Raw genomic sequence first — 24,024 nt, forward strand, 5'->3', positions numbered from 1 at the left:
TCAGATTCCATGAGGCCCTGCGTGTCACTATGCAGTCTTTGTTCCGCATTTCTCAATTGTGACACAATGGCTTCCAGTGCTCTGTGAGGCTGTGCTGTGAAACTGTGGACACTTGAATCCATAAGATTCCACAGTGTTACAATGGTCTCCTGGGTTCCATGAGGTCCTTCTTTGTATCAATTTAGACTTGATTCGATGAGATTCTACTGTGTCATAATGGTCTCCTGGCTTTCATGAGTACCCACTGTGTTTACAATTAACACTTGGCTAGAATCGTGATTTTACAGAGTTAAAATTTTAGTAGGTTAGAAGCAATTCATATTGATCAGGGTGTAAGTTAGATATACAAGTGTTGGGTTAATGATTATTAGATGCTTAAACTAAAGATAATAGAGGTATTGTTTCCAATTATGAGCTTGTTTCAGTTTCATTTATAGAAAGAGATGGAGTAAGTGAACCACTGTAAGAACGGGTTGAAACCAGTAGAACAATGGCTAATGCCTGAACTTCATACCAATCTATCATGAAGCAGAGGACCTTAGATTGTGCCAAACGGTCAAGGAGACCTGATGAAGACTTTTCTTACTTCATCTTTCAAGACCACTGACCCAGTCTGAGACCACCTCCCCATTTCAAGAGTAGAATTGTGCACACGTGAAGGACTAATAGCCTCACTTTAATACGGAGTGGGGATGAGAGGAGCTGGGGTTCTGTATATGCATAGAATGTAAGATTTTGAGAAATAAATAGAAGGCAGGGAACCTTGTATGAGGCTGCCATGTCTCAAGGGGACAACTCCCGTGCAGCCCACTGGCATCTTAATAAACAGACCACTTTCTAACTTTAACTTGTTAGAGAGTTTTGTCCGTGAACATAGAGGTTTTAACAATTCAGGCTCCCCATGATGCCATTGTGTCACTGTGCTCTCCTGTGATTCATGAGGCTGGGCTGTGTCACAATGGACACTTGCTTCCTCCAAGGCTGGAGATGACCCAGTGGCACTGGGTTTCCATCAGGCCAGGCTCTGCCACAATGGGGCCTTGGTTCCATGAAAATCCATTGCATCACAATGTTGTCCTTAGTTTTACAGAGCCTGATGTGTTGACAATTGACCCTTTGCTCCTTGAGGTTCTATTGCATCACAGTGGTCTCTTGGATTCCATGGAGGCCCTGCTGGGTCAAAGAGGAGCCTTTGTGCCATATGTTTCCATTGCAACACAATGGTCTCCAGCATTCCATGAGGCCACACTGTAAAACATTGGGCACTTGGTTCCATGAGTGTCCATTCCGTCAGAATGATCTCGCGCATTCCATGATGCCTGGCTGGGTCACAGTGGAGCCTTTGTTCCATGTCTTCCCATTATGACACAGAGGCCTCCAGTGCTCTATGAGGCTGCACCATGAAACTGTGGACACTTGGTTCCATGAGATTCCATGTTGTCACTGTCAGGAAAATCCACAAATGCCAGAGCTTTATGTCCAAAAAGGAGACAGGGGAGTCCTTCCAATTTATTTGAATAAACAGAGAGAATTCACTGGAGGACATTCATGCAGGGTTTTATCTCTCAAGGTTTCAGAGGGTGCACCCTTATTTTATCTTAAACTCCTGGCTGCACGTTGCCCTTGTCCTTTCGCCACTGGTCGAGGTACAGGGAAGGTACAGCCTTTCTTACTCACCTGCCCCATATCCCCCCTTGAACCTGGCATTTTCCCCTGAAGTTCAGCCTTGTGCAGACCATTGTCTGTTTCAGGAAACAAGTTCTCTCTGCCCAGTAATAAACCTGCTGCCCAAAGGCAGTAGAAAAATTATGGCCAATTTCAAAGACCCTAACACTCATCGCTCACTAATGAAATGATTTGTAAAGACATTATCATACATCTCTCCTTTCAGATTGATGTTTTCTGTGCTGGTGACAGTCTTTTAAGCCCAGCCTTGTGCCTGATTTCCCTGCTGTTGTAATTCCATGGACAGAGGTTGTTGTCTCTTACCCCTTCCATGGGCAGGCTGTTGTTCAGCCATCTCCAGGACAGCAGGGCCCCACCCCACGTCACTGCTACCTGGGAAGATGAAAACCATCACTCCAAATGTCCCCCTCCTCCTTCTTCCCAGGCATTTGGCCCTGCCAGGGGAATTTGCTGCTGATTGCCATAGGGAAAAGGAAACCCCTGTGACACTGTGCAGCCCCATGGAACCAAAGGGCCAGTATGACACCATGGGGCCCCATAGAACCAAGGACACCCTATGACACAGCAGGGCCTCCTGGAACCAAATCTCCACTGTGACACTACAGAACCTCACAGAGCCAAGGGGCCATGGTGACACAGCAAAGCCTCGTGGAACTGAGGAGTCCAAAGGTCTAAAAGAGTTCTTGCAGGGTTGTGCCTTGGGAAGAGAAACCTCCTTGGTGGCAGCTTGGGCTTGGCACACCCTTAAGGACGGTGACTGTTTGTAATGGGAGAACTCAGGAGTTTTAGATTGCTTCAAAAAAGAAAAGGGAAAAACCCTGTTTGCCTGAGTGCAGCCAGTTCTCCAAGCAAAGCAGGTCCCAGGTGAGGGAGGACAGACAGGATGGAATTGGGGAATGTGTATCAAGGTTGTCCACACTGGGTCGGATATCAAGGCACAGCTTCTCTGAGCAGGCCAGACCTCCTGAGGAGACACCCTGGATTATTATCAATCACTGAATGCTGCAATCACCTCTTCCCAAAAGAGAACAGCTATAAAACACAACCTCTAAGATAAGAATACATATTTCTTAGAAGCTCTTTGAAATATTTCTCTATAAATGGAGTTGAAAATCTTCCTAATGAACTGTACTAGATCAGAGAAAAATCAAGGCATAGCCATAGTTTGACAGGACTTGCTTGATCCCAATGAGCCCCGTGGTGCATTTGGTGCTGAGCACTAGAACCTCAGCGCCTGAGAGGAGATTGCGCAAACCTTTCCAGGAGTCCAAGTCAGAAGAAAAACCCAAAGTGTCTCAAAGCATTAATGGGTCCCACTGAGGTCCATCCCCAACAAAGGCTCCTCATGGATTCTCCTTGGAGGAGAGAATGGGAAGCCATGATTTCCCAAAAACTTCTCAGAGAATCAGAGAAGAAAGGAAAAAGTAAAGTAATTTTAGAAACCTGAAGTATCTTGAAGGATTAATAAGCCCCACTGAGTGTTGTTCCTGACAAAGGCTCTCAAGAGACTAATTAAAGCAGATAATTGGAGGCCATGATTGCACAAAGCTCTCAGAGACTCCAAGGCAAAAGCAAAACCCAAAGGCCTCTGAAAAACCTGCAGTCCCTGGGAGCATGAAGGAGCCCCCAGGGCCATTCCTGACCAAGGCTTCCCAGGGACTGGTCCCAGCAGATCCCTGAGGCCACTGGGATGTGGGGAGATGCTGAGGGCAGCACAAGGGGTGACAGTGCCCAGCCTTGCTGGGGCTGTGCCAGGAGGCCCTAGTGCCTCAGGACAAGGTGTCTCCTCCCAGCCCTTGGTGGCACAGACCCTGCTGTGCCCCAGGGCACCAAGACTTGGCTTCTCTTTGTCCCCACCTGTCATCTCTGCCTCCAGTTTCCTGCTCTAACTGGAACCTGGGGACACTTTCTCAGTCGTGTCCCTCAGTAGGACCCATGAACAGGATAACAAACTTTGGAGTTTTATTCTGACTGAATTCTTGAGAGGTTTCCTAACAAACCATGGCTCTGCCTTGATTTCCCTCTGGTCTGGTGCAGTTTATCAGAAAGATTATCAACTCCAGTTAATATTATCTCCAGTTATGGAGAAATACATCAAAGAGCTTCTATGAGTTACATATTCTTATTTAAAGGTGTATTTTGTTGCTATTGTCAGAGGTGATTGCCGCATTCTGTGATTGATATTGATCCAAGGTCTCTCCTCAGGAGGTCTGGCCTGCTCAAGGAAGATATGCCTTGAGGTCTGACTCAGTGTGGACACCCTTGCTTCACATTCTCAACTCTGTCATATCTGTCCTCACTTAGCTGGGACCTGCTTTGCTTGCTGATCTGGCTGCACTCAGACAAAGAGGGATGTTTTCTTTTTGTTATTTTTTTCACTGTCTAAAACTCCTAATTTCCCTCAGTGCAAACAGACATATTCCTCAGGTGTGTGATAACTGATAAATGATTCGTGTTAATCATAGAAGTTTTGGAGTTTGTATAAACCAGAATACTTAAAATAAGAAAAGAACATGGACCTAGATAAAGGGAAATATATTATTAAACCCATTCTGTTTGAATCCCTCTGTTACAAATATTATGTTTTCTGAATAAGTTGTATCTACAGACAGCTTGCAAAACAAGGCTTTCACACAGCCCAACAGATTCTGTAGAATCAGATTTCCTGCATTTGTGTCATCAATCACACACTATCTGCTAGAGCTCAGGCTTCCTACTTCTCCTGTTTTGTATCTACCAAGACCAGATGGTTACATGACCAATTGTCTGAAGAGCTGTCCCACGGACGTTTGGAAGTTTCTTTGACACCACTGCTTACCTTGCAGAATTACTACAACAAAACAATAACAATTATTGATTACTACAAGGAAAACCATACTATAAAAAGGGAGCTGCAAATCAAGCTCGGTGGAAGCGTGGAGCGGGCGGTGACCCCTTACATTTTCCCCAGTGAGCTGCTTGCTCTCTCTATATAAAATAAACCAATATAAATTTTGCTAAATATCAAGACATTGTTTCTCATTTACAACAGGTGTGTGCCGCCCCAGGTGCCACCAAGGAGGTTCAAGCCGGGGATCGGTGCCTCGGGGGCGCTGCCTAGAGTCGGCGCCATCTTTCCTTTCTGCCTTTAACTCCCATCATGACCCGCGGCCCCATAGAGCCCCATTGGAGCCGAGACTACAATGCCCGTCATGCCCCACGGCCCCATAGAACCCCATTGGAGCCGGGACTACAATGCCCGTCATGCCCTGCGCCCCACAGAACCCCGGTATCTCCCCATGTGTCCCATAAATGTCCCCAGACCCACATGGATCACTAAGTGCCCCCTCTGCTCCCATTCAGGAACCCCCAAAAGCATCCCCAGATCTCCTGAAAGCTCCCAACTCCATAGATGCCCATTACAGCCACTCCTGGGAATTAATCTCTTGCCATTCCCTGTGAGCTCAGAGCACCTCATAACCCAGTCACGCACCTAAAATTCCTGCTGTGCCCTGCTGCCTAAAGAGCCCATTTAGAGCTCCCCAAACTCCCCCCAAGTGCTCCCGAACCATATAGGTTTCCTCCTGTGAATCCAAACTCGCTGCTCAGAGGCAAAAGTGTCCCCCAAGTGTCCTCCTGAACCCCAAACTCTCAGCAAGAACCACTTCCGGGATTTCAGCGCCCATCAATGCTCCGCAGTCCTGGTAAAATGCCATTCTAGCTGAGACTTCATCTCCCATCATGCCCTGCGCCTCACCAAGAGGCATTGCAGTTGCGCCTACAGCTCCCATGATGCTCTGCGAGGCTTAAAACCCTGTTATTCCTGCGTCTACAACTCCCATCATGCCCCGCGCCCCAGAGAGCCCGTTAGAGCCCCCCAAGTGCCCGCCCGGATTCCCCTCCCTGACCTCCAAGTGCCCCCTGGACATCCAAGTGCCACTCCGAAGCCCGGACCTGCCCTCAGGATCCCTAAGTTCCCTCTTAGATCGCACTCGATGCCCCCAGGTGTCCTCCCGTCCCTCAACTTCCTTCTAAATTCTTTCCCCAGATCCAAAACTACCCCAAATATGCCCCAGAAATGTCTCCCTGGACAGGAAATGCCCACATTGACCCTGCCTGAGAAAATAATGATAATAAAGATGACAAAAAAACTACAAATATTATGAATTATCTTAAAGAGAAGAAATCAATAACCAATAGAGTTTATTTAATTAACGAAGGGAACTGTGTAACTTAGAAGGAATGACCAATAATTTTTTTGGTTGCTAATTACATATGAAGTTTTAATATAAAAATTAAAAATTAGAGTTTGGAAATAAAGAATAGTAATATTTTAAATAAGAAAAATATAACCCTAATTTCAAAATTATGAACATGTTTTTTTTAAAGATGAATTTAGTAGGTTTTTTTTAATATTATGAATTCTCAGTCCCAGGTGGGAGATATCATGACATGGTGCGGTTGGGTGTGAGGAGCTGGTTGTCTAAACAGGGTCAGCCCACAAGAGGCTCTTTCTTCAACATGTCAGACTTCATAAGGAGATATTTGGCATCAAGATCACTTGGGGAATGCTTCTATCACCATCTCTCTGAACTTAGAAAAAAAGAAAAATATTCCCATGAAAATAAAGTCATTAGGGGCATTTTGAAATCTTCCTCCTTAACAGAATTCCAAACTGACTCCATTCAGCTGCACAAACCCTGGAGACTTGAACACAATGGAAGAATGAGAAAGAGCTACCAAGGGCTTTCTGTATTTTCATGATCCCCAGGGTGGATTTGGGGCTGAGTCCAGGAGCCCCAGGCACTGAGAGAAGGTTGAAGAAGCTGCCCAAGGAGTCAGAAGCAAAACTCCAAGTCCCTTGGAGCATCAGTGGCCCCACTGAGGGCAGGGACTGCCAAAGGCTCCCCAGGCACTGGTGAGAGCAGATCCTTGAGGGCAGGATTGCAGGAGGCAAAGGCTGTGAGCAGGAACTGCAATGCTGAGCAAGGCCTGGGCTGGTTGGAGGCAGCAGAAAGGCCAAGACCTGAGCCCAGGCCTGGCCCAGCAGGGCCTGTCCCTCACGGATGCCTCGGGGCTGTTCCTGGGGCACTGGGATGGGAGGGGCAGCAAGGACAAATGGCACCAACCTGTGTGACACTGCAGAGGCTCATGGAACCAAGGGCCGGTGTGACACAGCAGGGCCTCATGGAAACAAGAGGCCATTGTGAGTCTGCGGGGCTGTAACACCCCAGAACACTGAAATGCTGGGGGTGACCAAAGGTTCCTTTACTCCAGTTTGGTGCACAGGAGAAACACCAGCCACATATTCTCAACATGGCCAGATGCAAAGAATATTCTTAGTAGGAAGGGACCCACAAGGATCACCAATTCCAGCTGTTGAACAAATAGCCCAGTGATACAAGCACCATGCTCTAATCAGCCCAGCTAAGAGGCCAAAATGACACAAAATTTTACTGGCAAAATATAGGCAGTGAAGGAACTTGGGCAAAGGGTTTAATACAACATCCAATTCAACATAAAACTATCACCATAGCATTAAATTCATTAACTTAATTCAACCTAAAACCTTTAACCCTTTAGATGTTTAGTTACCCCAAAATTTTCCAGGTAAATAGGACTAGATGGAGGACAAATAGAGAACAACAGAAGATCTATAGAAAGATACACATATAGGCACCAAGTTCCAGCACTACTCACAGAAAATCCCCAGCAGAAGGCAGGATCCAGGCCAGGGGCTGACCTCCTGCTCTGGGCTTAACCCCTGGGCCAGCATGGGCCCGCCCCTTTGGACAGACTGCCAGTTGCTTGTCCAATCAGAGTCAGGGTTGGCACCAGTTGGTAGTGTGTGATTGATTGACAGCTCCACCAATCAGAGCTGGGGAAGCTCTGCCTGCTGTGTGATTGATAGACAGCTTGGCCAATCAGAGCTGTGGAGCACCATGGCTTTGGGCAGGGCTCTGTCCCCCCACAGACCAAGGCCTGAGCCAACCCGGGTCCCACACGGGCACTCTGAGCATCCCAGGGTGTCTGGGACATCGATCTCATCCAGCCTCTGACAGTGACCATGGTGACACTGCGGAACGTCATGGAACCAAGGGGCCATGGTGACACCGTGGGGCCCAGAGTGTCACAGAGGAGCCGTTGTGACACAGCAGGACCGCATGGAGCCGAGGGGCCATGGTGACACTTCAGGGCTTTGTGGAACCAAGAACCCATTGTGACATTGCAAAGTGTCATGGAAGCACAGGGCCATTGTGCCACTTCAGAACCAAGGAGAACATTGTGACACTGTGGGGTCCCATGGAACCATGGAACAGGTCGGGCTGGCTGGGCCTCCCAGAGGCCACTTGACAGGTCTGGCTGACCTTGGCATGACAAGGCTGCTGCTCATCTGCTGCTGAAGCATCGGGGCTCTGTGCTTTCCTTCCTATGGAAAAGAACCATCCTTCTCATCAAGGTGTCCATGGCCAAAATTCCGATTTCTCCTCCAAATTTCCTCGTATTCAAAGATTGCTCCCAGATGAAATCTGCCAGGAGAGACAGATCTGGCTGGCTGTAGCTTTCTAAGAGCTGGCTCTCATCTGCCTTTGAAACACTGGAGCTCTGTTCTTTCCTTCCTAATGAAAAGAACTCTCCTTCCTGGCCAGGCAGCCATGGCCAAAACTTAGATTCTACCTGCAAAAATCCCTCTATTGAAGGATAGCCACAGATGAAAGGTTCCAGGATAGACATCTGGCTGGCTGGCCCTATGGTCCCCACCTCTCATTTTTTTCCAAAACACTTGGGCTTTGTATTTTTTTTTCTTATAGAAAAATCCATCCATCTCAACCAGGTACCCATGGCCAAAACTGGGATTCTACCTCCAAAACTCAGGATTGCTCCTAAGTAAAAGCTGCCAGGAGAGATAGATCTGGCTGCCTTTGGCCTCCTGGGGGCTGCCTCACACCTGCTTTTGAAACACGGGGAGTCAGAGCTTTCCTTCCTAAAGAAAAGAACCGTCCTTTTCATCAAATTCTCCATAGTCAAAACTGAGACTCAGCCCAAAAAAATAATGTATATTCAAAAACTTCTCCATGACAAAGCTGCCAGAATTAACAGGCCTGGCTGTCTTGGCTTCCCACTAGACACCTGTCTCCTCTTCTTCATTTGAAACACCTGAGCTCTGTGCTTTCCTTCCTACAGAAAAGAGCCACCATCCCGATCAATGCAGAAATGGCTGAATGTGGGATTCTCAGAATTCCTTATATCCTTTCCTATAGAAAGGATTTCTTTCACACAGAAGCTTCCAGAACAGAGAGGTTTGGCTGGCCATGGCCTCTGATGGCCGCCTTTCATCTGCCCCTGAAACAATAGTGTTCCATGCTTTCCTCCCTATGGAAAAGAATCCTCCTTTTCCTCCAGGCATCCATGTCTGAAATTGATATTTCACCTCCAAAATGCTGTGTATCCAAAGATAGCTCCCAGACAAAATCTGCCACTTCCATCTAATCTGGCTGGCCTTGGTGATTGCCCTCATCTGCCCTGCAACACTGAGGATGGGTTGTTTCCTTCCTGTGCAGACCATGGTGACACTTTGGGGACCCCATGTATCCAAGGGACTGTTGTGACACTGTGAGGACCTCGTGGAACCATGAACACCATAATGACACTTCAGGGCCTCATGGAACCAAAGGGCCATTGTGACTCTGCAGAAGCAAGGAGAACATTGTGGCACTGAGGGGCCACATAGAACCAAGGGGCCATGGAACAGATCTGGCTGGCTGGGCCTTCCTGGGGCCACCATACAGGTCTGGCTGATCCTGGTGTGTTGAGGGCTGCCTCTCATCAGCCCCTGGAGCACTGGGGCTATGTGCTTGCCTTCCTATGGAAGAAAACCATCCCTCTTTCCTCTTTGCCCATGGCTGAAATTGGTACATCCCCTAAAGAGTTCCCTATATGCAAGAGTGACTCCCAGCCAATGTCTGCCAGGACAGGCAGCTCAGGTTGGCTTTGGCCTCCTGAAGACTGTCCTTTATCTAGCACATAACACTGGGGCTCAGTGTTTTCTACCCAGTGGAAAAGAACTGCCCTTCTCACCTAGGTGTCAATGGCCAAAATTTGCATTCTACTTTCAGAATTACATCTGTCCAAGGATTGCACAAGACAAATATAGCCAGGAAACACAGGCCTGTGTGCCTTGTCCTCTGGTGATTTTGTTAGACTATGAGCACAATCTTTTACTTTTCCAATAGCATGGAGAGAGCCCAGAGATCTCCCAAGGAGGGGTTTGGAGGCCTCAAGCACATGACCACTATACAAGGAAAAAGGAACTCTGTGCTCAGTGGAGTGGAGACTGAGAACAGCAGACAAGAATCATGGGAGGGATTGAAAGGTGGTTTCAGAGATGGTGGGTGTTTCAGACATAGTAAAGAACAGCCAGAGAAAGAAAATTAATGCCAAGTGCAGCTGAGGAAGCCCAGAATGGTAAGAAAGTAAAAGGCATTCCTGACACAGAGCAGGGCTGTGGTGCAACACATCTCCCAGAAGGAGTCTGGAGCAGCCCAAGGCTTTGTGTGGCCAGGCAGTGGCAGGCAGGACGCAGAGCTGTCAGCAAAGGAAGGGGCCAGTGAGGTGGGGCAGCCGGGGGATGACGACAGCCTGCAGGGACAGAGGCGCAGGGCATGGACACCGTAGGACAGCCTGGGCTGCAGAGGGCACAGGGATGGGCAGCAGCTGAAAGGCCCTGCCAGAGCCAACTGCTGCAGCACTTGGGCCATGGCTGCTGGCCCTGGGCCTGAGGCCAGCAGGGGACAAGTGAGCCTTGCTGTGCTGGGGCCTCATTGCCTCCTTGTCTCTGCTCAGCAGCCTGGCAGGGGCCGCCCCATGGTCCTGCCCTTGGCATTGCACATCCCCAGAGCCCAGTGGCCCAGGAAGAGCCCTGAGCAAAGAGGGAGGGACAGGATCTGCCTTGCCAGGGGCTGGGGCTCAGCCCTTGGACCTTTTGCATTCCTGAAACACATCCATGTTTGCTCAGTACCAGAGACACCTTCCCTTTTTTGTCCCCACGTGTCATCACTGCTCCAGTGTTCAGCTCTATCTGGAACCTTTGGACATTTTCTCACTCAAGTATCTCAGTGGGCCCATTAAAACTTCACAAAACTTTTGAGTATGAATATGACTGAGTTATTGAGGGTTTTTCCTTCAGCTCCCTCTCAGGGACTGATGTCCAGGGACTCAGCACTGTTGGAAATTCCCAGATCTACAGAGACTGCTGAACTGAGAGGCATTTTAAAAGATTTTATTTCATTATCAGTCCCATTGAAGTGTGAAACATAAGAAATGTAAAATGTAAAACTCAATGCCATTCTATCAGAAGCCAAGCTATTTTCTGGTTACAATACCTTATAAATATTTTTCAGCCTATTTGCCTTTGCCACACAATGGTGCTAATACTTCTAATACCAATCACCTGTTACTTTACCCCACATGGTCTTGTCACAATGCATCTTTCACAGTTCTCATTCTCCAAAATATCTTGTATATTTGTAAGGCCATCGTCTGAAACTTGTTTCTACTTCAGACTCTCCCTCTCTCTCCAATGTCTCAAACTTGTTTCTAGTTCAATCTCTCTATCTCTACAATGTCTCATCTATTCCATGGCCTTTCTAAGTCAGCACACCTTATCTCAGAGTTGGCATGCGGATGTACAAGACTGTGTGAGCTTTTAGTCAGGCTTTGAGAATCCTTTACAAGTCCATTTCACAGAATTATCAATCACAGAATGCTGCAATCACCTCTGCTCTAAAGAGAACAGTAATAAAGTACCCCCTTGAAAACAGGAATGACTGTTTCTAAGAAGCTCTTTGACATATTTCTCCATAACTGGAGTTGAAAACCTTCAGAGTGAACTGCACCAGACCAGAGGGAAATCAAGGCAGAGCCATGGTTTGCTAGGAAACCTCTCAAGAATTCAGTCATAACTGAACTTCAAAATTTCTGATACTGTTCATGGGTCCCATTGAGGGACACGACTGAGAAAGTGTCCTCAGGTTCCAGTTAGAGGAGGAAATTGGAGGCAGAGATTACGGGTGGTGAGGGAAATGCAGGCACAGGGAGCTCTTAGGGCCTTGTGCATACGGCTCAGAGATAGAGATAGATGCAATGTTTGACCTAAGACCTTGAAGAAGGCTTGGAGAATTAGAGCATTCAAATTAAAATAGACATGAAACAAGAAAATTAGTTTTTAGTTTAAGTAGAAAAATGTTCTAAGCCAACACAGATATACATTATATATGCAAAGCAGTATGTTAAGTAAGATAGTAAAAGATTTTGAATTTCAGCAATGGAACCTGTTTTAAAGTTAACTGGGAGCTTAATATGTGTCACTGTAGGTTTGTGTAGTGTTACATGTTTGGTTACAAAATGAGGCATTATAGCAAAGACATGACAACTAAAGCAATTAATGGTGGTGTAAAAAGACACTAGCACAATTAATAGATGTATTTGTTGGGCTGAAAACTAACATAAGGCACTGTAGCTTAGAATTAGGTGGCTTCTGATATTATGGTGTTGGATGCAACACCTTTAATGTCTCACCCTTCTATGAGACTGATGCTATCAAACACTAAACTATCTTTTACAAAGTTTCTCAGTTCCCCCATCTTTTGCAATATTAACTTTCCATTAGGCAGTTTTTGGACATGAGGTCTACTGTTTGAAATCAATGGGAATATGGGAACATCACATCTATGCCATTAAAAATCAATAGGGATTCATGGACATCATATCTACACCATTCAAGTCAAGGGGACCTTTTTTCAGCTCAAAATTTGGGAATTCCAAGCCAAAAATTTGGATTTTTAGCACCAAAAGTTTGGAACATAAGGTCTACCCATATAAATCAATGGGCATTGAAGGACACCAAATGTAGTTTATTGAAATTCTTTGGGGATTGATGAACACCAGGTGTACCCATTAATAGGGTTTGGTTGGGAAGGTTTACTGGTTAAACTGGAAGCACTGGATGTGGCTAAGGTGGCCACTGGGATTACTGGAAGCACTGGGGCAAAAGTGGGACCACTGGGAGGGTTTAGTAGAGATAAATCAGGATAAACAGGAGCCTATTGAAGTCAATAGGAATTTAGAAACATTAGGTCTAACCATTAAAGGGATTTTGGGACACCAGGTCTACCCAGTCAAAGCAATGATTACTTTTGGGACACCAGTTTTGGGCGGCCCCAGGGGTTTCTGGCCATCCAGGTATCCAAGGGGTACCCAGGTGTATCCAGGTGATTTTGGGGGTGATCCAGGATATTTTTGGTGGTACCCAGGTGTACCCAGATGATTTCTGGGGATATCCAGATCATTTTTGGTGATATCCAGATGATGTTTGGGGCACTCAAGTGTCCTGACTCACTTTGAAAGGCTGGAAAAAGATGATGGCAAGTGTTGCATCCTCCCAGCCAAAGTGGACACAGAAGATCCTCCGCTGGGGTGGGGGGAGGGTGTATCAGAAGCCACCCATCATTCAGAGGGTACTCCAAAACTCCAGGTGAGAGCCCCAGTGGTGGAGGGAGCCCCAAGTTACCTCAGGAGAGGATGCAGTACAGGTACACCCAGGTGATTTTGTCTGTGGGGTCAGTGCAGAATGCATTCTACACCAGCTCCAGCTCTGGGGAGGAGAAAAGGGGGCACCCCAAAATCTTAGGGGAGCAGAGGGGTAACCCAAATTGATGCACAGAAAAACTTTATACCTGTAAAATAAATGACAGGTATGTATTTTATACAGCACTGAGCTGCATGGGGGATAGCTCCTCCAAAAACATGCACACCTTTGGCGATCTGCGCCTCTCTTTTTATTCTCTACAAACTAGGATTGCACAATGCACTTAATACATATTCGTATCCTAACTTCACCTGTCCCCACTTCATATTAAAATTATCTCCACACCTCTTTGTGACTGTGCACTGCTCCTTGTTGGTCACTCAAGTGGTCGTCTGGGGTCTTTGTGATTACATAAACAGTCTTCTTCTCAGTTGAACTTTTCACCTCTCCCTTTTTGCGTATTTGTCTTTCGTCACTTTCCAGACCTTGATACCAGTTTTCATTGGCTCAGGGGTCTAAGGAATCCCCCTTATCTGGAAGGGGCCTCACTCTTCCATCCTGTTTGAGCATTCTTGGCCCTCAGTCTTATCTTGAAGCCTTGTCTGTCCTCCTGTTCTTGCAAGACAGTGAATGTTAAACATTCATAGAATTTTGTCAGCCCCCCTTCTAGTTAAAGCATCTTCTTGTACTTTTACCCTTAATGCTTTATTTTAATTTTAATTCCACCAGTTTCAGTGTCACAATGGCTTCTTGGTTCTGTGGACCCCACTGCTTCATCTTTGACCTTTGGTTCCATAGGGGTCCTGAGTTTCACAATGGTCCCCCTGATTCCATGAGGGGCCAGAGTGTCACAATGGTCTCTTTGGTTCAATGACACTCCTCAGTGTCACCATGGTGTCCATGAACCTGCATTGTCACAACTGACCCACAGTTCCATGAGGTTCTGCAGTGTCACCATGGTCGCTGTCAGAGCCCGGATGAGATCAATGTCCCAGACACCTTGGGATGAGCTGTCAGTCAGTCACACAGTGGGCTGGTGCTGACCCAGGCTCTGATTGCCTGAGCAATCCAGGTCCCACCTGGGGGGAGGGCCATGAAGGCCCAGGGGCATAAAAAAACATGGAGCACAGGCTCAGCCCATGGTCCGTACCCTGCCTTCTCCTGGGGTCTGTCTCACACCAAAGGCAATGCTCCACACCCAACCCTGGAGCCCCAGCCCAGCTCCTGAGTGACCAAATGACCAAACATCCCACCCGGGGGAAGGACCCAGGACGACCAAGGAGAATTTAAGACAGACCACTAGGTAAGCACACATCTTGACCCTACCTACTCTTGGAATTTCAAATTTAACACCCCTGGAATCCAGGAGTTGGTGCCAGTGTGTGTGCTTCTCTGCAACTATTTTGTCTTTCTCTCCATGTCTTCTATTTCTTCTGTTTCTGTCCTCTTCCAAATTCTGAGTAACTTGGTGGAGGGGGATTGCTAGGCAGGGCCATCAGCTGCTGAGACCCTTCCTGCTTCTCCCTCCCCCCAGAGTGGCCAGACCGGTCCATGGTGTGCCTGGAATGCTGCCCCTGATGTGTTTTTCGAGAAACCACTGGGCAAGGGGGAGTGGGAGATTTCGGCCCGTGGGTGCAGCCTCTGAGTTCTAGCCTGGCTGTCGAGATCCTGCTCCTCTCCCAGAGCAGCCCCTACCCTTCTGGCCTGGGCCCCTGCTATCCTGGCCTGTGCCCCCAGCACAGCCACCGAAAAAGTTTCCATCAGAAAATAGCTCTGGGCTGCATTGAGGGTGTTGGTCTGTGGCCTTGGTGGCGTGGGCAGTCTGAGAAGGTGCCCCAGGGCTTCAGCCTGTTCTTGAGCCTCTTCCATCTGCCACTTTCAGACCTGAGCACTCTTTGTTGGTCTATTTGTTCTGTGGTTATCTCCTTCCTCCTTTCAACACTGCTGTAGTGGCAGCATCAGCCCTGCCCAGGCTCCCTCCTCACCCAGCCCTTATCAGACCCCAGAGCAGGGCTCTCTGTGATCCTTGGCATGGGATGTGGATGGTGGGACCGGACAGTGAGGTCTGGAGTGGACACTGTGGTGGGGAACATTTGCCCACCCAAAACACACCCTCTGCTATGCTGTGTCTGATGAGGGGGATGTGGGGCCTGTGCTGGCCAGAGAGGCTGTGCAGCCTCAGGGACAAATGACAGGCATGAGCCCCAGCACAATGACCAGGAGGTGGAAGGGAGGACAAGCCACGGAGGAGGAATTCAGAAATCTGACCTCAGCTTGTGTTCACGTGTTTAGAAAAGCCAAAGCTCATCTGGAGCTGACGGAGGCTGCAGGCAATATCCAGAGCAAAGTCAATTTAGTCTTTGTGCTTGCAATAAATAGCTGCAAAAAGAACATGTCAACCTGCTGCTAAATGAGGGCAGGGAGGACTAAATCAAGGATCAGAAAAGGGCTTGGGTTTGAATCCTAAAGATTATCCAGTTCCAATCTCCTGCCATGGGCAGGGACACCTTCCACTGGAGCAGGTTGCTCCATCCAGCCTGGCCTGGAACACCTCCAGAGGTGGGGAGTCTGCAGCCTCTCTGGGTAACCTGTGCCAGTGCATCATCACCCTCACTGGGAGGATTTCTTCCCAATATCCCGTCTAAACCTGCCCTCCTTCACCTCATGCCATTCCCCCTTGTCCTGTCACTCCAGGCCTGTGTCCAAAGTCCCTCTCCAGCTCTCTCAAAGCTCCTTTAGGTGCTGGAAGGGGCTCTAATGTCTCCTTGAGCCTTCTCATGCCCAGGCTGAACAGCTCCAGCTCTCTCAGCCTGGCTGCAAAGCAGAGGGGTTCCAGCCCTACAAATGTCCATAGTGACACTGCAGGGCTTCCTGGAACCAAGGGATCATTGTCACACTGTGGAACCAAGGAGACCCTTGTGACACTGGGATGCCCCATGGAAACGAGGGGCCGTTGTGACACAGCAGAGCCCCATGGAACCAAGGAGACCCCTGTGACACTGGGATGGCAAAGAGAGCATTGTGACATGTGGCATGCCACAGAACCAAATTTCCATGGTGACACTGCAGATCCCCTTGGGACCAAGGAGACCACTGTTATACAGTGGGACCTCATGGAATCAAGGGGCCACTTTGACACTGTGGGGCCCCAAGGAATCAAGGAGACAATTGTGACACTGTGGGGCCTCAAGGGACCAAGTAACCATTTAACACTGCAGAAACAAGGAGAACATTTCTACACTGAAGGGCCTCACGGAGCCATGGAATTCATTGTACCCCTAAGGGGCCTTATGGAAACAAGTGTCCCTTGTGATGCTGTGGAACCAAGAGGCCATTGTGACATTCTGGGGCCCAATAGAACCAAGGGGCCAATGTGGCACTTCAAGGCCACATGGAACCAAGGAGAGCATTGTGGCACTGCAATGGCTCATGGAATCAAGGAACTCTTGAGACACAGGGGAGGCCAATGGAGCCAAGTGTCCGTTGTGACATTGCAGGGCCTCAAGGAGCCAAGGGGCCATTGTGACACTTCAGGGCCTCCTGAAAGCAAGGGGATCATTGTGGCACTGTGGGGGGTCTGGTACAACCAAGGGCCAGTGTGGCACTGCAAGGACACATGGAGCCAAGGAGACCATTGTAAAGCTGCAGAGCAGACTTTTGGGACACTGTGGAGCCTGATTGAACTTATGAGAATACCGTAACACACTGAGACATTATGGAAACAAGGATCCATTGTGACACTTTGGGATCTCGTGTAACCAGAAGTCCAACTGAGACACTGCAGGGACAAGGAGATCATTATGACACAACAGAGCCGCATAGAACTAAGGTGACAATTAGGACATGATGGGCTGTCATGGAACCAAGGGGCCATTGTGACACTCCAGGGCCCTGCAGAAGTGAGGGTCCTTTGTGACACTGCTACCAAAAATGCAGCTCTGTGGCCCCTTTGTGCCCCGCTGGCAAAGCCATGGTGGCACAGCATGTGCAGGCGCAGCCCAGGACAGGAGCATTGCTGGTGGGAATGCCTGGGGACAGAAGCTGGAGGTGACAAATGTCCTGGCCCCACTCCCTTCTCTGTGCATGCCACCAAGGGCACAGAGCAGCCTCCTCTCTGGGCCACTTGCCTGTTTCCAATGCCTTCCCCAGGCACTGCCCTGCCCCACAAGGCCTGGGCTGAGTCCTGCCCCTGCACGCTCAGCCAGGCTGACATGGACACTGCTGCTTTCTCTGGCTGGCTGTCCCAGGCCAGCCCAGCTCCCTGCAAGCTGTGCCAGCTGCCCTGAGCTCTGTGCAGCACCAAGGGCCTCTCCCCAGCACAGCCCAGCCGGCTCTGGCCCCACAGCTCTGCTCAGGGCAGGGGGCTCTGGGCAGTGGCCCCATGGCCTCTGCCCCTGGCAAGGGCACAGCAGCAGCTGTAGCTCAGACAGGACTCAGCCCCAGCCATGGGCAAGGTGCTTGGCCAAGGCAAAAGGAGGCTCCCTGTGTGCCCTGCTCCCCTCTCCCTGAGCTCCTGAGAGCTCTGCAGCCCCTGCTGCCATCCCATCTGCCCAGGCCAGCACAACAGCCTCGGCCTTGGGGCCCTGAAGAGCTGCTCCTGCTCCAGGCCCAGGGCCCATCCCAGAGCTGGGGCAGCCACAAAGCTGTGCCCATTGCTGTTTATTCCTGCTCTGATGAGGAGGGAGGACCCTCAGATACTTGAAGGTTACTGATAAACTTTACTTTTACAAAGACTTCTTCTTTCTTGAGCTCTTCAATTGAGAAATTCAGTGACAGGGACTCATAAACATTTGTTCAAAATACCCAAACCGAAAAGCCCCTGGGAGTAAGTTAAGTTTTTAATTCTTCTGTGGGTAATTAGGAAGATTTCAGAATTGCATTCGATGTGAATAAACTATATTCAAAAAAATTCAGAGAGGAACAGTTTTCTCCTGTTATGTTTTCCTGGTTCTAGATTGATATTCACAATCTCCAGTTGACATTGACCTGCAGCACCTTCTAATGCAGTCAGAATTGACATGAAAACCAAGACACTTCATGGCTGACAATTAGTAGCACTTTGCCCCCTCTCCCTCCTGATCATTTCCCTCATCCAACCCCTGGGACTCCAATGGATCAGGAATATTCTGGCCAGCAGGACCTGGGCAGTGATTCTTCCCCTGTGCTCAGCACTGGTTGGACAGCACCTCGAGTGCTGTGTCCAGTTCTGGGCCCCTCACTTTAAGAAGAACATGGAGGGGCTGGAGCGTGTCCAGAGAAGGGCAACAAGGCTGGTGAGGGGTCTGGAACACAAGTCCTGTGAGGAAGAACTGCGGGAGCTGGGTTTGTTTATCCTGGAGAAGAGGAGGCTCAGCTGAGACCTCATCACTCTCTACAACTCCCTGACAGGAGGGTGCAGCAAGAGGGGTTTGGGCTCTTTTTCGCAGGAAACAGTGACAGGAGAAGACAACAAAGTCTTAAGCTACATCTGGGGATGTTTTTGAGGATGTTAGGAAATATTCTTCATAAAAGAGGTGATTTGGTGTTGCAATGGGCTGCCCAGAGAGGTGGGTGAGTCACTGTCTCTGGAAGTGTTTCAGCATAGACTGGATTTGGCACTGAGTGCCATGGTCTGGGTGACAAGGTGGTTTTAGGTCACAGGTTGGACTTGATGCTCTCAAAGGTCTTTTCCAGCCTGGGTGATTCTGTGATGATTGTGACACTGCAGGGCCCTGGGGAAGCAAGGGGCCATTGTGACACTGTGGGGCCTTGTGGAACTGAGAGGATCAGAGTGACACTGTGTATGACATGGCACCACAGAGCCAAGGGGCCACTGTGACACTGTGGGGTTACATGGAAGCCAGGAGTCCATTGTGACCGTCTGGGTCCTGGTGGAACCACAGAGGCCACTGTGACACTGCAGGGCCTTGTGGAACCAAGGGGCCATTGTGCCACTGCAGAACCAAGGAGAGCCTTGTGAAAGCCTGGGGCACAATGGAATCAAGGGGCCATTGTTCCACTGCAAGGACTCTTGGAACTAAGGGAACAATTGTGACACTGTGGTACCCCATAGAACCAAGGGTCCCTCATGATACTGCAGGATCTTGTGGAACCAGGGCTCCATTGTGACACTGCAGCACCAAGGAATTCATGGTGGCACTCAAGGCCTCATGGAGCCAAGAGGCCACAGTGACACTGCAGGGCCTTGTGGGACCATGCAGAGCATTGTGACAGAGCAGGACCTCGTGTGATGATGGGGCCACTGTGACACTGCAGGGCCCCATGGAACGAAGGGACCAGTGCTACTCCTCAGGGACTCATGGAATGAAGGAAACATGTTTGGCACCGAGGTGCCCCTTGGGAAAAGAGGCCATTGTGACGCTGTGAAACCAAGGAGAGCATTGCTGCACTGCGAGACCTCATGGAACCAAGAATCCATTGTGACACTGCAGGGCCTGCAGGACCTTAGGGTACCAGGGCACCATTGTGACACTGAAGGGCCCCATGGAACCAAGGGATTTTGTGACACTGTAGGGCTCCGATGGAACCAAAGGGACATTGTGACACTGGTAGACCTCACAGAATCATGGAGATCATTGTGACACCCTAGGGCCTTTATGGAACCATGGTGACACCAAGTTGCCGGGGAGTGTAGATGCGCTGGAGGGTAGTAGGGCTCTGCAAAGGGTCCTGGACAGGCTGGATCCAGGACCCAAATCCAACAAGGTGAGGTTTAACAAGACCATGTGCTGGATCCTGCACTTTGGAAAAAAGAACCCCTGCAGTGCTACAGGCTGGGGACAGAGTGGCTGGAAAGCAGCCAGGCAGAAAGGGACCTGGCGGCACTGATGGAGAGCAGGCTGGACATGAGCCAGCAGTGTGCCCAGGTAGCCAGGAAGGCCAATGGCACCTGGCCTGGATCAGGAATGGTGTGGCCAGCAGGACCAGGACAGTGATTATTCCCCAGTCCTCGTCACTGGTTGGGCAGCACCTCGAGTTCTGTCTCCAGTTCTGGGTCCCCCAATTCATGAAGGACATGGAGAGACTGGAGCATGTCCAGAGAAGGGCAACAAGGCTGGTGAGGGGTCTGGAACACAAGTCCTGTGAGGAGCACAGAATGAGCTGGGGCTGTTTATTCTGGAGAACAGGAGGCTCAGGGAGATGAGTGGGTGTCAGGGCACAGGTTGGACTTGATGATTTCCAAGGCCTTTTCCAGCCTTGCTGGTTCTGTGATTCTCTGAAACCACCCCTGGAGCAGTTGCAGCATGAGCCCTGGGCCTCCTGTTCAGAAGGTCCAGCAGCCCAGGTCCCTCAGCTTCTCCCCACAGCCCCAAAGCCCATCCTATCAGTCCTGCAGAGCCTCTCCAGCCCCTCCTCAGTGCCCAGAACAGGGAGCCCCACACCCAGAAACACCAGCGCAGATGTGCCCCCCTGGCCTGTGGTGCCTCTGGCAAGTGGCAGCAGAGCAGGGGCTGATCCATCCCCACTGCGCTGGACACCCCAGGGCAGTGTCCTCATGCACCTCCCAACAACATCCCCCTCTGCAGCCCTGTCCAAGTGTTGTGGAGAGAGCCTGGCCAAGGAGCCTGGAGCCCCCCAGGCCCTGCCCTGAGGTGTCAGCACTGCCCCAGCAGTGCCCATGGCCTGTCCCTGCTGCAGCCCCGGCACTGCCACCTCCAGGGCTGTGCCCGGCCCTGAGAGCACTCAGGCCCTGCAGCAACACGAGGGGCAGGAGGGCAGCAGGGCAGTGGCATGGGAGCAGCACTGGCAACAGAAAGTTCTGCTGCTGCTGGGCACAGCTGCTGTGCCAGCACTGATCTGCCCCAGCTCTGCACACAGATATTGCTGCTGCAGCTCCAGAGAATGGAAGAAAAGGGGGCATATCTGGCTAGGACTCTGCTGAGTGATCCTTTAGTTCATTTAAAGACATTGAGAGCACAGTTCCACATTGACACAGTCTGTGTGTCACAGATAATGTAGAGAAAAGAAAAATGAGAAAGGGCACAAACAATGGCATTTCTTAGTGGAGTAAAAACCCCAAAAAACTAAAACAAAGGAAATAAAAGAACAAATATGCAACCAAACTAACAAGAACAATCAAAGATGACCTTTATTACAAGTTGTTTTTAGAAACTGCCCAGCTGTTTACTTTTTCTGAAACCATCCAGTGATCAGTGTCCACACTGCAGCCTTGAGCTCCTGGTTCCTCAGGCTGTAGATGATGGGGGTTCAGGGCTGGAGGCACCACTGAATACAGAACTGACAGGGACAGATCCAGGGATGGGGTGGAGATAAAGGGGGTCTTCAGGTGAGCGAACATGACAGTACTGAGGAACAGGGAGACCACGGCCAGGTGAGGGAGGCAGGTGGAAAAGGCTTTGTGCCGTCCCTGCTCAGAGGGGATCCTCAGCACAACCCTGAAGATCTGCACATAGGAGAAAATAATGAACACAAAACAACCATATCCTAAACAGCCACTAAAAGCAAGAAGCCCAAGTTCCATGATATAGGAGTGTAAGCAGGAGAGCTTGAGAATGTGTGGGATTTCACAGAAGAACTGGCCCAGAACATTGCCATGGCACAGGGGCAGGGAAAATGTATTGGCCGTGTGCAGCAGAGCATTGAGAAAACCACTGGCCCAGGCAGCTGCTGCCATGTGGGCACAAGCTCTGCTGCCCAGGAGGGTCCCGTAGTGCAGGGGTTTGCAGATGGACACGTAGCGGTCGTAGCACATGACTGTCAGGAGGGAAAACTCTGTTGTAGCACAGAGAATAAAAAAAAATACTTGAGCAGCACATCCTGCATAGGAGATGGTCCTGGTGTCCCAGAGGGAATTGTGCATGGCTTTGGGGACAGTGGTGCAGATGGAGCCCAGGTCAGTGAGGGCCAGGTTGAGCAGGAAGAAGTACATGGGGGTGTGCAGGTGGTGGCCGTAGGCTACGGCGCTGATGATGAGGCCGTTGCCCAGGAGGGCAGCCAGGGAGATGCCCAGGAAGAGGCAGAAGTGCAGGAGCTGCAGCTGCCGCTTTTCTGCAAATGGCAGCAGGAGGAAGTGGCTGATGGAGCTGCTGTTGGACATTTCTTCACTATGGCCATGGTGGGCTGATGAAAGAAGACATTGACAAGCTGGAAAATATTTCCTTGAGTAAGTGCTGTGCAATTAAATTAGGAATCCTCCAAAAACTACTTTTCTTCCTGTGGGGGAAATTCACAAAATTTTTTATTTGAGTTCAGGTTTTGGCTGCTGAGTCACTGCCTCATCTTCAGCATTGCTCTCAGCCTGAACACTAGGGAGCCCAGTGGGGAAAGAGGGCTCCCTGTTCCTCAGTGCAGTGAGACGTGTTGGTCCCACACTGCTCCCCATTGTTCATTACACATCCCATTATTTCAGGGTGATCACAATTACTAAGTGCTGGAAAAATAAAATTGACCCTTTGAAGGCTACAGTTAAAAAGTCAAATTCAATCTCCATAAACCCTTCTCTCTTTCTTTGTGCAGATAGACATTGAGGGATATCCAGGCAAAATCTGTCTCTCTGCTGCCTGGAGTTGTGCCTATTGGGAGCTATTTCTTTATCCAAGCCTTTTCCTTGCCCATGCTCTCAGTGCCCAGCCCAGCCCTGGGGCCTCAGCTCTGCCGTGTTCACCCCTCCCAGCACAGGGCACTGCCCAGGGGCATCTCCATGCCAGCAGGGCCTTAAGGGCAGCTCAGACAAACTGAGATGCTGCAAGCCAAGGTGCTGCTGATGCTGTCTCTATGCAGAAGATGGTGAGGAGGCACTTTGTGAGGGAGATGTGAGGCAGATCTGCTGATGCCCAGTGGGACAGTGCAGGAGTCTCAGTGACACAGTGCAGGAGTCTCAGTGACACAGACACACCTGACAGCCGCTTTCCCTTCCTTTGAGGAGAAAGCTGAGAGCAGCCCTGACCATGCAGCACCATCTCCACATCAGGAGGAATCTGCCCTGATGGGGGTGGCTCCTTCCCTCTCCAACTTCTCCCCACAGAACATGGGGAGCTGCCAGGCAGGCTGAGAGCTGCCCCTGGCAGGTGGCACATGCCCTCGGCTGGCCAAGAGCCGATGTCTTACTTCTACTCCTTGAAATCGGGAAAGTCCTCCTGATACATCCCACAGGTTGTGGGCTGTGCTGGCTCCAGGAGATCCCTTCAGGAGCACAGGGGTCATTGCCCTGCACCCACACACTCACCATGTCAAGGGCTGTGAAGATGTTTCCCCAAGTGAAGTCTCAGCTCAATGTCTTTCGAGTCCTGATTGCCTCTAGCCTGTCTGTGCCTGGCTTCTGTCCCCTCAGTGCCTGCAGGCAGTGCCCTCAGCCCTGCTGGGCTGGGAGACGAGCTGCTCATCAGCAGAAATGCCTTTTTGAAGCTTTCCTTATTTGCCAGGAGCAGCCTCTGTGCTTGGAGCCCAGCCCAGCTCAGCAGGACAGAGCACAAGGGCTTTAATGACTCTCTCAGGGCTTTGGTGCTGCTTACATCAGACTCAGTCCCTGAGAGAGTGTTCAAAAAACTTCTTCCTTACAACTCAAAGTAAGATTCAAACTCCAAAATTTCTTTTATTTTATTGAGTCCCACTGAGATAGTGTCCCCAGGTTCCAGTTAGAGCTGAACACTGGTGGCAGTGATAACAGGTAGGGACAAACAAGGGAAAGGTGTCTCTGATACTGAGCAATCCTGGATGTGTTTCAGGAATGCAAAGGACCAAAGCCCGAGCCCCAGCCCCTGGCAAGGCAGATACTGTCCCTCCCTCTTTGCTCAGGGCTCTTCCTGGGATGC

General features: G+C 49.8%; 2 protein-coding genes across 2 annotated transcripts; both read right to left on the reverse strand.

The window, feature by feature from the left end:
• Window positions 1-20,204: 20,204 nt before the first annotated feature.
• Window positions 20,205-21,929, reverse strand: LOC130265966 (olfactory receptor 14J1-like; the record flags this gene model as incomplete). Its single annotated transcript, XM_056515308.1, has 2 exons — window positions 20,205-20,276; window positions 21,468-21,929. Coding segments are annotated over 2 exons (534 nt in total), but the record flags the coding sequence as incomplete, so codon positions are not given.
• Window positions 21,930-21,932: 3 nt separating this feature from the next.
• LOC130266094 (olfactory receptor 14I1-like) lies at window positions 21,933-22,310 on the reverse strand (the record flags this gene model as incomplete). Its single annotated transcript, XM_056515411.1, has 1 exon — window positions 21,933-22,310. A coding segment is annotated over exon 1 (378 nt), but the record flags the coding sequence as incomplete, so codon positions are not given.
• Between the last annotated feature and the right edge of the window lie 1,714 nt (window positions 22,311-24,024).

The sequence above is a fragment of the Oenanthe melanoleuca genome, unplaced genomic scaffold (assembly GCF_029582105.1).
Source record: "Oenanthe melanoleuca isolate GR-GAL-2019-014 unplaced genomic scaffold, OMel1.0 S001, whole genome shotgun sequence".
NCBI classification, from domain to species: Eukaryota; Metazoa; Chordata; class Aves; order Passeriformes; family Muscicapidae; genus Oenanthe; species Oenanthe melanoleuca.